Genomic DNA, 12,601 nt, shown 5'->3' on the forward strand with positions numbered 1-12,601 from the left:
ATGTGTAAAAGCTACATACTAAAGTAGACATTTGACATTTCTTTCTTGAAGCCTGTCATCCAAGACCAGTTTTTTTCCTCTTGCATATTGGTGGAAGGGAAAAGAAATCTGATGCTTACTAGGGGTATTTAAAAAATGACTAACTGGAAATTTTTCACCAAATAATGTCTTTCTAGCCTGCTGGGACTATCAGAGACTGAACTGCTTTGCTCAGCTAAATATATCATTTAATATAACACACACAGTGCAGACAGGCATCAAACTTTAAAAAAATTAAACAGATACAATATAGTAACTTTTTAAAAAATGCATGCTTCTCTAGAGAAATGACTCGACTCTATTCAATAAGGCGTTTACCTTTAGAAAATACTTCGGATGATCATTTTGAGAGAACCACTTTTAGAATAATAGTATTTTAAAATAAATGACTAAGGATAAACATAAAAAAATTTGTTTCTTTCAAATAAACTTTTTCTGCGTCATGATGATTCATTGTCTACAGTTTTTATGGCATCTGAACTTTTAGAATAGTATTTCTTTCTCTTTTCTCTACAATGAGTTGAATGGCAAATGTAAAGCTTATCTTAATAGTCTCTTGCTTAATTTGACAAGGTCATATTTCTCTTAAAAGCATTCTATTGTGACAGTAATAATGTTTAGATGATAGAAATAATTGCAAGAAGTATTCAGCTGAAAAAGTTTTGAAATGTTACTGAGGACCCATTATCTTCTTTATTATTCAATGTGTCTCCAATTCCTATTTATTATTTTTTTTAATGTTCTTTTACTATTTTGTCCTTTTCCATGTGGGAGTTAGAAGTTAACCCAGCTCTTTTCGGGGCTCCTGACTTTGAGGCCTCACTTGGCATATCACTTATCATGTCTCACTGAGACTGAGTCACAAAACTGTGCTACACATGCATTCAAGCACCCACCAGAGCCACGTTCTGCCCAGCTTCCAGCATCTGGACTATAGCAGCCTCCACCTGGTCTTACTTTTGTACCCACCCACTGCTCCTGTGGGTGCCCGGGGCGGCTCAGTGGTAAAGAATCTGTCTGCAATACAGGAGACGCACGTTCGATCCCCGGGTCAGGAAGATCCCCTGGAGGAGGGCATGGCAATCCACTCTAGTATTCCTGCCTGGAAAATCCTATGGACAGAGGAATGTGGCAGGCTACAGTCCACAGGGATGCAAAGAATTGGACATGACTGAGCATGCATGCACTGCTTCATGCCTCCTGCCCCGGACAGGCCTGTGGGTCAGACGCTCTGCAGCTGGTCCTCCTGTCAGTCCCCCTTGGTACCTACATTCCTTGTCTCCTTCCTCAAGACTGTGCCCAGCACATTGTAGCTACTCTAGAAATGCCTGCACAGAGCCTCATTTCTGGCTCATTTGTATACCCCCGGAGTTCCTCTCCTCTTTCAAAACTCTCTTGATTTTATGATATTTAGTAACTGCAGAAGCTGGGAATAACACTCAGAGGACTGAATTTCTTTTAATTACATTCTGACTCACTTCAGAAGGATCTTGATCAATAGCAGTGCTTGATTAGGATTGGGCCTTGTGCCATGACCACAGCAATGGAGAGAACATCCAGAAAAGTACACTTCAGCGCTTCATGGCACTGATTTTCTAAAATGGAATCTTAACCAAATGTTGAAAAAGAAAAAAGCAAGTGTGGCATTGATACATCTTACAGCCTTAGGAAATGGTCATTGCAACAGATAGAACTATGATACTGGCAGTCAGACGTTCTAAGATACACTGCTTGTAGATTTTTTATTTTGTTTTTTGTACATGTAGACAATCTGGGTTATGTAATCCTGATGGATGTGATAAAATGGATCTCTCTTCCTGTCCTCTTAGGGAAGCCATCAGCCGGGTTTGTGAAGCTGTCCCTGGATCCAAGGGAGCCTTCAGGAAGAGAAAGGTACCGTCCTCCCAGCTCTATGTCTGCCTGTGTCTCCTTCGCTTTTCCCCACTTCTGTCACCACACAGCATCTTTAATCACACGCCTTGTTCAGTTTCTCTTTCCCATGGCTTGGCTGTTGTCACTTTTTTTTTTGGCTGAGCAGTGGGGAACCAAGAGTCATCTGTTGGTTTAAAGAGGGTAACTTACAGTGACAATGACTTTTGTCACTTTTAAAAACAAAAAGAGCTTAGTTTCCCTCTTTGCCATATGGTCGATGAGGACAGTTAGCTCTCAAGGCTAACTGATAGGGTTGCCAAAGTCAACACCCCAGGTCTACACTTAAAGCCCTGTAAACCAGGGCCAGATGCTCTTCTCAGCTTTTCTGTACATTAATTAATTTCATTAGAGCAACTCTTTGTGGTTGATGCCCTCAGGGATGTACTGGTAAAAGTTGAGCAACAGGCTCTTGAGGCTGGAGATGGAGACTGAGAAGCACTAAATTGGTCTTGTTTGCCAGTTTCCATGGTGTAAATGCTCCAGTATGGCCAATTTCAAGCTCTAACCTGATATCCCTAAAGGGGAGTTGGGAAGAAGTATGTTTTAGGTCACTGTTACACAACATCCCTGCCACATGTCATGGACATAAGTAACCTGAAGAGCACGGGCATGCATACTCAAGTCTCTTGGTCACGTCCGACTCTTTGTGACCCCATGCCCTGTAGCCTGCCAGGCTCCTCTGTCCGTGGAATTTTCCAGGTAAGGATACTGCAGTGGGGTGCCATTTCCTTCTCTAGGGGATCTTTCTGACTCAGGGATCGAACCCGAGTCTTCTGCATCTCCTGTACTGGTAGGTGGATGCTTTACCACTGAGTCACCAACCTGAACAGCATAGCTAATACATAATGTAGCAACAATTAGGAAGTGATGAGTTTTGAGTATTTATTGCTTGTTTTACAAATGTAATTGATTTAATTGTAAGTCTACATAAATTAATTTTAGGTAGCAGCTCCTTTTAATGACCAGCTCATGTTGTTGTTCAGTCACTCAGTCATGTCCAACTCTTTGTCACCAGCTCATAAAACTCCTAAAAAATTAATAATTGGCTTTCTTTAGCTAGAACAAACCAGCTCTAGAATACCACTGGCTATCCCCATTTTACAGATGATAGAAACTGAGGTACAGGGATGGGAACTTACAGTGTGAGAAGGTGGTGGAGCTTCTCAAGCTCAGGCCGCCTGGCTTCAGGGGTTGCACTTTTAATTCCTTGACCTTTTCATCCTGAAGGTGGTTGGACCAGAAAGGGAAAAAAAAAAAACAAACTTGGTTAAGAGAAAACATAGAAAAACTCCTTCCTTAAGTGTCTAGTATATATGTAATTAAATACCCACCATCTGGACTTTTCTAAGCCTGGACTGAATGGTGAGGAGTTCGTGCATCCCTGTCTTCGAGTCTGTCCCAAGGCTGAGGTTCTGGGGCAGGTTGTGTCATTGCCTCCGCTGCTTCCAAGGCTGTGGGTCAGCTCTGTTTTCATAGCTTGCAGACATTTGTGAACCCACAGAGTAACTGGATTTCAGGCAGATATTTTGGATGAAGGCTCAACTTGATGCGCTAGCCTGTGTTTCAATCAGCCCAGGGCAGACATAGAGGACCAGGCAGGCTCCAAAATTTTGCAAACAGGAATGCTTTTATAGTCACATGGTACTTGACCAGCAGTTCTCAGGGTTCCCTCACGATCCTCTTGACAAAAGTGGGGGAAGCAATTTCTATTTTGAGGCTCCACTCTGGTATACTTAATCAGAATCTCCTGGGTGGGCCTCAGGCATCTCTGTTTTTAAATAGCTCTGGCAGGGGATTCAAAAATAGTGCCTGCCTGGTTAAGAACTAGTATGCATTGGCATCTTAGAAGAGGGCATGTTCTAATCTGAAAAGGAAGGATGGTGGGGCAGTTGGTCCCTGTGCCAAGGACAATTCTGGAGGACTGTTTAATGCACCAGTTGGAGCAGAACTGGGTCTGTCCGTCCTTGTGCTGGCCCCAGACCCAACAGTTTTAACTGGACCATTTGATTGTTCATCAGCCCCATGAGCTGGCCCATTTAGTCTAGTCCTGAGTAGTTTCCTGGTGGGATGAAACCAGTTTCTGAGGCTGCAAAACTTGTGGCCCGTGATGCTTTTCTGAGGCTTATGAGTGACCCCCATGAGACTGCATCCCAGACGAGCTGCCTGGTGTACTGACACCTCTGACCTTCCTGCAGGGTCCTCATCTCAGTGTGTGCATGTTAGGTGTTTTAGTTTGCATACTGCATACTCTAGAATTGATGTGTTAGGGTCAGATCTCACCCTCCCAGCTCATTTCTGTGACATTGCCTTCATGGGCCTGATGAGAGGGGATGGTGGAGGTTGGAGGTGTGGCAGATAGAACAGCGTGGGGGCCCTGACAGTGTGGCCTCCCTAGAATGGAAAGCTAAAATAATGCTTCTTCATTTCACAGCCTCCGAGCAAAATGTTGTCTAGCATCTTGGGCAAGAGCAACCTCCAGTTTGCAGGCATGAGCATTTCCCTGACCATTTCCACCGCCAGCCTGAACCTGCGGACGCCGGACTCCAAACAGGTCTGTAGGTGCCCAGGCCCTGCCGTGCCCAGAACCTCCAAACCATGGCTGCTTGAAAGGGCTTCCCATTTCCAGCTTTATCGGGTCCCTGTGAAACATATTTGTATAAACTTTCACCAGTCTACAAACTCTGGCCACTTTTAAAGTTCATCAAGTGAGTGATAGCTGGAATTGGGTCTTTTGAATTCTGATATAAACCTTTTTTTGTTGGGGGAGGGAAGGAAAATGCATGAAATCAGTGATATACTTAGAGTTAAAAAGAGGTGTATTTGTATATGCAGAAGTTTCCTATCAATGTCCCTTTGCCCCATTTTGTTTTCTCTTATGCTGTATTTTGTTGGTTCTACAGCCCACATTTAATTTTCACATTTATCGTCTTTGAAATGGTCACATGCTGTGGTTTTATTGATAGCATTTTTAATTTCTTAGTGGGTCATTATTTTGGAGGCTCTCGCGGTTGAGACTGTCATGGAGTTGACGTGACATGGTGCATCTGTGGCATGCCCAGTGTGGAGGGGTCCTGGCTGACTGAGGTGGGGGTGATGAAGCTTACTGAGGCAAACTCTGTTAAGATAGTTGGGTTTTTCCACATTGTCTGTCATTTAAGTTTCTTTGACTGTTAGTTCCTTCAGCTGGGAAAATGGGTGTATGAGTAGCTATCCTGGAACCAAGAGAACTTTGGTTCTGAAGGCCAAAGGAAGTAAAGGAGGTAAACATGCTCAGCTCAGTCTGGGGTTCTGTTGGCAGCAGTGTAAGCTGGGATTCAGGTGTGTCTCCATGGAGGAGGCTGGGCAATCCACAGACCTCTGAGTGACATACTTCCCCACTCTGCAGTGTGTTACCAGGGATGCCCAGGGTTACCTTCATCTTGCTAAACATAGTCATATTTATTGATTTCCACACCCTCAAGTAAGCAAGCAGCATGCCCAGCTTCATTTAGGATGAATAGGACACCACCTCCAACCCCAGATGCTAAAGTAAATTCTAGATCTGGCATAGAAACGAGAGGCAATGCCTAGGCTGTGCTTTGGCATACTGCATGCCACTTCTCCCTCCATTCCTTTGTTCTCACTCAACTGATGGATAATTCCTTCTCACCAGCCCTTCTGAGGGATGGGTAACCAGTCCTCTGGTGGTAGATTAGAAACATTCAATGGGCTCAGCCTTTCTCTGGAGCTGCCTCTAGCTGAGCACTGTGGTGACTTGGGGTGTAGCACGCTTGAGCATGAAAACTAATGAGATAGGTTTCCTCAGGGTTTCCCTCACATGCCCACTTTCATTCTTTTTTTTCAAATTGAAGTATAGTTGATTTACAATGTTTTGTAAATTTCTATTGTACAGCAAAGTGATTCAGTTATATATGTATTTATATATGTATATTCTTTAAAAAATTCTTTTCCATTGTGATTTATCACATGATATTGAATATATTTCCCTGTGCCATAGTGTAGGACCTTGTTGTTTATTCATTCTCTATATAATGGTTTACATTTGCTAATCCCCGACTCTCAATGTTTCCCTCCTGCCCTCTCTCCCCTTGGCAACTGCAATCTGTTCTCTTCCATTTTTATTGCATGTGACTGTTGCATCTTTTGTTTCTAGGAATCCTCAGGCCATGGTCCTCAATTCTGTGAGATCATTGTAATTCCACATTATACTTTGTGTCCCACCTCAAAAAATAAAAAGAGAGAGAGAGGCAGACTCTCAGAGCAGAAAGGATGAGGTCACAGTGGTTGGCCTTCCCCATCCTGGGGTAGGGGGCTGGTTGGGTATGTCCTGGTCTCATCGTCCTGCCCTTGGGAGGGTGTGCTAGGCTCAAGAGTCCTGGGAGATGCCAGTGCAGATGACATGAGCACAGTCTGAGGGAGATTTGGCAGGAGCCAGAGCCCACATTCCTCAGCCTTTCCCGAGTTTAGGCCTGGCTGTAGCAAATTGAGAAGGAGCTTGAGTGGGCCTGCCCTTCCCAATCCAGAGAGACAACAGAAGTGCAGTGCTAGCTCTCCTCTGCAGAGCTTGCAAGGAGGAGAAACCAGACGAAACACCCTCAGAGCAAAGCACATCCTTTAGTTAATTAGCTCTCATTTTCTTACTCTCCTTTTCAATTTCTACTCTACCCAAAGGGACAACATAAAATGACACAGTAATGGTCATGTTGACCAAATGTGATGTCCATTTTATTCTGACATCTTTGATTTCCAAATCTCAGCTTTAGGACTGCTTTAGAATAAAAAATTAAAACACTTAACAAGCAGAAATGAACAACTATAGAAGTCACCGTTTGTCATCATTGGGGGACTGCTACGTCCTCATCGCTCTCCTGGGAGCCCCCTACCCCTAGACTAGAGGCAGGAAACAGCTGCAAAAGGCAACCATTAGTTTGATCCAGCTGGGTTTGAGTACAGGCTACAGAGCTGGACTCACTGTTTTTATTCATGTATATGCTCAGGATTTTTCTAGATTATGAGTAGTTTTGTGAGTGCCAACAACTGAAGTAGGCATTTAAAAATATCTCATTTTATCTTGAAATTCAGTTATAGCTTTGCTTTGAGTTTTACTGGCGCACGATCAGAAAAATCCCTTGGATGGTAGGATTACGGCTCTGTGAATTCTGCCTGCCTGCCTGCTGGCGAGGGCCCGAGGGGGCTGTGCAGAAACAAACTTGGTTATGCTGGGCTGGAGGCAAGAGTACTGTTCCCACCCCCGAAAATTTACCTCAGTGTCACTGCATTGTCTTTGGAAAGATAAAAATAGCAGGGAAGACTTATGTAGCTTTTTAAATTTAGGGCAGCTTCTAATTTGCTCAGTGTCTACTGGATTCCTGTGTATGCTGCAGTTGATAATGCTAATGGAAATTTCCTATTTTAAAATTAACTTGGAACATTCTTGCTGGTTTTTAAATTGATCAATGACAAGAGTGCTGGAGAGGGCATGGATTGTGATCTTGGATGTAAGCTAATTCGTGTGCTCATGATACAAACCAGATGAAGCTGGGGACAACCACATTTCCCTCCCCTCCAGCTATGGGGTCTTTAGACCCCATTATGTCTTTGGAAACAAACTGCACAGTTTTGGTGTGTAGGTGAGACGTTTTCCTTCTCAAAGAGGCATGGTTATTAAGACCCTCTGTGTTCAGGTCTCAGCTCTGCCTTTTATTAGCTTTAGAGCTTTGAGCCAACTGCTTGCTTAGCCTCTGGGGGCCTCAGGCTCTTCATCTGCAAAATGGGATTGCAATAGTTACATACCTCCCAGGGCTGCTGTGAGACATAAATGAGATAATTCTGGCAAAGTAGTTAAATGAACAGCTGATATGCTGTGAAAGTTCACTCGAGGGTATCTATTATTATTACTTTTATAATTGTTCTTTTCATTGGGTACCAATTTTACCAGTTTCCAGGACACCTTATTGATTTGTATCGTCTGTCAACAGTTTGTTCTCCAAGACGTGGGAAGGGTAATAACGGTGCATCTTGGTTTCTTGTTTTCGGCCTGGCAGATTATAGCGAATCATCATATGCAGTCCATCTCCTTCGCCTCCGGGGGAGACCCGGTAAGTACCCCTGGTGTTGTTTTCGCTTGTTTTCGTCAGAGTTGCTGAGAAGGGACCCTGCTTCAAAAGCATGCCTCTTCGAGCCCTGTAAGGAAATTTAACTGTGATACCAGATATTTCTGCTCCCATTCCATAAGCTCTTCCTATAGTTTTTTTTAGGGGTGACCCATGGCAGCGACCTACTATTAGATTTCATTTCATTAGTCAAAAGCTGTCAGAAGTCTCCGAAGCAGCGGCTTTCTTAAGGGACAGTGACATAGCTCCCTAGTTTTCAAAGTGGCCGCTGTGTGCCTGACTCTGCCGGTCCTGCTTCATGTACGTTTTTCTCTTGGCTCTCCCCCGGAGTTCTCCATTTGGGGATTTTAAGTTTATTCAAAGGCTGTGAATTTACTTACTCTGACTTATTCATGAATATTTGAAACTGGTATTTTTCTCTCCAAATTTAACACTGTCGTCTTTTAATGATTTGTTTTGCCAACAGGGAAGGAGTTGTGGAGAGAGAGGATAGAGAATAGGAGAATGTTCCAGTTTTTGTTGCTTCTTTTATTAAGAAGGTGGCATGACCAGGGAATTTGCTGTCCACATATGGTCAGGAAATCTACAATACAAGGCTAGCATTCAGTTTCAGGGTCAGGAAAACCATTCCTTCCTCAGGCAGGACAGTATTTTTGTTATCCTTATTGTTGTTTGTATTATTTTATCAAATTGTTGGTAGCCAGTGTTCAGATTTTATGTAAGGCTTACTGGTCCAAGATAGCCTGAGTAATCAATGCATTATATTAATTACTTCTTATCCCAAGGCCAGGGACCTTGTCTATTTCTAGCTGGGAAAGGGGATTTTTCCCAGACTCCATGTTTAACTCATATACCTTTCTTCCACACTCCTACCTGGGTAGCCTGATTGTAAAACTGCTGTTGGCACATTGAAAGCTAAATCAAGGGAGTGATTTCTTCTGCTGGTTCCAGTCTCACATTTCCAAAGGACAGTGTAATCATGACATTGAATATATTCGCTATAGGAAAGCCTGTGCTTGCTGTTCTCTCGCCCACCTGCTGCAGCCTCCATGGAGGTATCACTCCCATCTCCCCAGCATCACTCAGATGCTCCTGCTGGGGAGATACAGGCTGTGTCTCAAGGGTCTGAGACAGAGAGATGCCTGAACCAAGGCCACTGGCAGGAGAGGGACTTGGCCACCCTGCAGATGGCTCTTTGCCCTTAAACCTCTGCTAAAGTGTCACCCTTATGGCAGATAGTGAAGAAGAACTAAAGAGCCTCTTGATGGAAATGAAAGAGGAGAATGAAAAAGTTGGCTTAAAACTCAACATTCAGAAAACTAAGATCATGGCATCTGGTCCCATCACTTCATGGCAAATAGACAGGGAAACAGTGAGAGACTATTTTTGGGGGCTCCAAAATCACTGCAGATGGTGACTGCATCCATGATATTAAAAGACGCTTACTCCTTGGGAGAAAAGTTACAACCAAAGTTACCTAGACAGCATATTAAAAAGCAGAGACATTACTTTCCCAACAAAGTTACGTCTAGTCAAAGCTATGGTTTTTCCCATAGTCATGTATGGATATGAGAGTTGGACTATAAAGAAAGCTGAGCGCCGAAGAATTGATGCTTTTGAAATGTGGTGTTGGAGAAGACTCTTGTGAGTCCTTTGAACAGCAAGGAGATCCAACCAGTCCATCCTAAAGGAGATAAGTCCTGAATATTCATTGGAAGGACTGATGCTGAAGCTGAAACTGCAATACTTTAGCCACCTGATGCGAAGAATAGACTCATTTGAAAAGACCCTGATGCTGGGAAACATTGAAGGCGGGAGGAGAAGGGGATGACAGAGGATGAGATGGTTGGATGTCATCATCGACTCAATGGACATGAGTTTGAGTAAATTCCAGGAGTTGGTGATGGACAGGGAGGCTTGGCGTGCTGTGATCCATGAGGTCGCAAAGTGTCGGACACAACTGAGTGAATGAACTGAACTGAAATTGTCACAGAATGACCAAAGCATTATTTCAACATCTTATTCAGTGCGTTTCACTGGCTTTAGCCCTATTTCATTCTTAGGGTCTAATTTTCAGAAGTCTTCCAGGATGCTTTCCTCTTCTTTTTTCCTTTCCTTTCCTTCCTTTATTTTCTTTTCAATCCTTTGATTTTTTACCATCCACTGCAAAATGAAATACCTCATTGAGATGTACGTTTAGAAAGTGGAAGTCTTCCATAATCAAGCCCATCCAAGGAGCACTTCTGAAGATTATATCAAGACATGATTACACACTTATCCTCTACCTGTGCTACACATATACTAGACATATACACATGTCTATACTTACATCTGTAGCCAGGTTTAATTATTTTGCACACATATCTATACTTACATATGTTCGGTTCAGTTCAGTTCAGTTGCTCAGTCGTGTCCGACTCTTTGCAACCCCATGAATCGCAGCACGCCAGGCCTCCCTGTCCATCACCAACTCCTGGAGTTCACTCAAACTCACTGTCCATCGACTCAGTGATGCCATCCAGCCATCTCATCCTCTGTCGTCCCCTTCTCCTCCTGCCCCCAATCCCTCCCAGCATCAGAGTCTTTTCCAATGAGTCAACTCTTCGCATGAGGTGGCCAAGGTACTGGAGTTTCAGCTTTAGCATCAGTCCTTCCAAAGAACACCCAGGACTGATCTCCTTTAGAATGGACTGGTTGGATCTCCTTGCAGTCCAAGGGACTCTCAAGAGTCTTCTCCAACACCACAGCTCAAAAGCATCAATTCTTCGGCGCTCAGCTTTCTTCACAGTCCAACCCTCACATCCACACATGACCACAGGAAAAACCATAGCCTTGACTAGATGGATATTTGTCAGCAAAGTAATGTCTCTGCTTTTGAATATGCATTCTAGGTTGGTCATAACTTTCCTTCCAAGGAGGAAGCGTCTTTTAATTTCATGGCTGCAGTCACCATCTGCAGTGATTGTGGAGCCCCAAGAATAAAGTCTGACATTGTTTCTACTGTTTCCCCATCTATTTCTCATGAAGTGATGGGACCAGATGCCATCCATGATCTTCGTTTTCTGAATGTTGAGCTTGAAGCTAACTTTTTCACTCTCTACTTTCACTTTCATCAGGAGGCTTTTGAGTTCCTCTTCACTTTCTGCCATAAGGGTGGTGTCATCTGCATATCTGAGGTTATTGATATTTCTCCCAGCAATCTTGATTCCAGCTTGTGCTTCTTCCAGCCCAGCATTTCTCATGATGTACTCTGCATAGAAGTTAAATAAGCAGGGTGACAATATACAGCCTTGATGTACTCCTTTTCCTATTTGGAACCAGTCTGTTGTTCCATGTCCAGTTCTAACTGTTGCTTCCTGACCTGCATACAAATTTCTCAAGAGGCAGGTCAGGTGGTCTGGTATTCCCATCTCTTTCAGAATTTTCCAAAGTTTATTGTGACCCACACTTACATCTGTAACCAGGTCTAATTATTCTGCACTGGCTGTCTACTTGCCTAATGTAATGCTTGGAACCAGTTTCTTAAATTTGGAAGTTGACCCAGTTTGAAAAACAAGAAGCAGAAACACTGAATACCTGCATCAACATCTCCTTTCAAGAACTTGTCTCAAACCTCATCTTCTTTTTTTTTTTAATTTTATTTTATTTAACTTTACAATATTATGTTTGTTTTGCCATATATCAAAATGAATCTGCCACAGGTATACATGTGTTTCCCATCCTGAACCCTCCTCTCACCTCCCTCCCCATACCATCCCTCTGGGTCGTCCCAGTACACCAGCCCCAAGCATCCAGTATCGTGCATCAAACCTGGACTGGCGACTCATTTCATATATGATATTATACATGTTTCAATGCCATTCTCCCAAATCATCCCACCCTCTTCCTCTCCCACAGAGTCCAAAAGACTGTTCTATACATCAGTGTCTCTTTTGCTGTCTCGTATACAGGGTTATTGCTACCATCGTTCTAAATTCCATATATATGCGTTAGTATACTGTATTGGTGTCAAACCTCATCTTCATGATGATATTATGAGAGGAGGTGCAAAGATATGGGAAATGGAAAGTCAAATGCGTTGTCCTTATCCAGGATGCACTAAGATCTGTGAACTATTTTCAATTTTCATCATCAGATCAGATCAGTCGCTCAGTCGTGTCCAACTCTGCGACCCCATGAATCGCAGCACGCCAGGCCTCCTTGTCCATCACCAACTCCCGGAGTTCACTGAGACTCATGTCCATCGAGTCAGTGATGCCATCCAGCCATCTCATTCTCTGTCGTCCCCTTCTCCTCTTGCCCCCAATCCATCATCACCTCTTCTTAAAAAGGGAAACATCTTAGTGACCCCTAAAGTAATTCATAACTTTTAATGTTTTTTCTGATACAAAAAAATGTTATGATTCTAGGGGATAGGAAACCTAGTTACTTTTTAATTTTAAGCAATTCAAATGCATATCACCTTGTGCCTGAGTTCCCATTCCAAATTTACTTGTAACCATTACAGTTGGTCAGAT

General features: G+C 43.3%; 1 protein-coding gene across 6 annotated transcripts in view; it reads left to right on the plus strand.

Annotated features, from left to right (window-relative positions):
• SHC3 (SHC adaptor protein 3) overlaps nt 1–12,601 on the plus strand; it is a 191,692-nt gene that overhangs the window by 104,490 nt on the left and 74,601 nt on the right. For all 6 annotated transcript variants that reach the window (XM_059889513.1, XM_059889512.1, XM_059889511.1 and 3 more), the window contains 3 exons: nt 1,869–1,932; nt 4,403–4,522; nt 8,016–8,069. In XM_059889513.1, coding sequence (XP_059745496.1) covers nt 1,869–1,932; nt 4,403–4,522; nt 8,016–8,069 — 238 coding nt within the window. The remainder of the gene's footprint in view (nt 1–1,868; nt 1,933–4,402; nt 4,523–8,015; nt 8,070–12,601) is intronic.

The sequence above is a fragment of the Bos taurus genome, chromosome 8 (genome assembly GCF_002263795.3).
Source record: "Bos taurus isolate L1 Dominette 01449 registration number 42190680 breed Hereford chromosome 8, ARS-UCD2.0, whole genome shotgun sequence".
Classification (NCBI taxonomy): Eukaryota; Metazoa; Chordata; class Mammalia; order Artiodactyla; family Bovidae; genus Bos; species Bos taurus.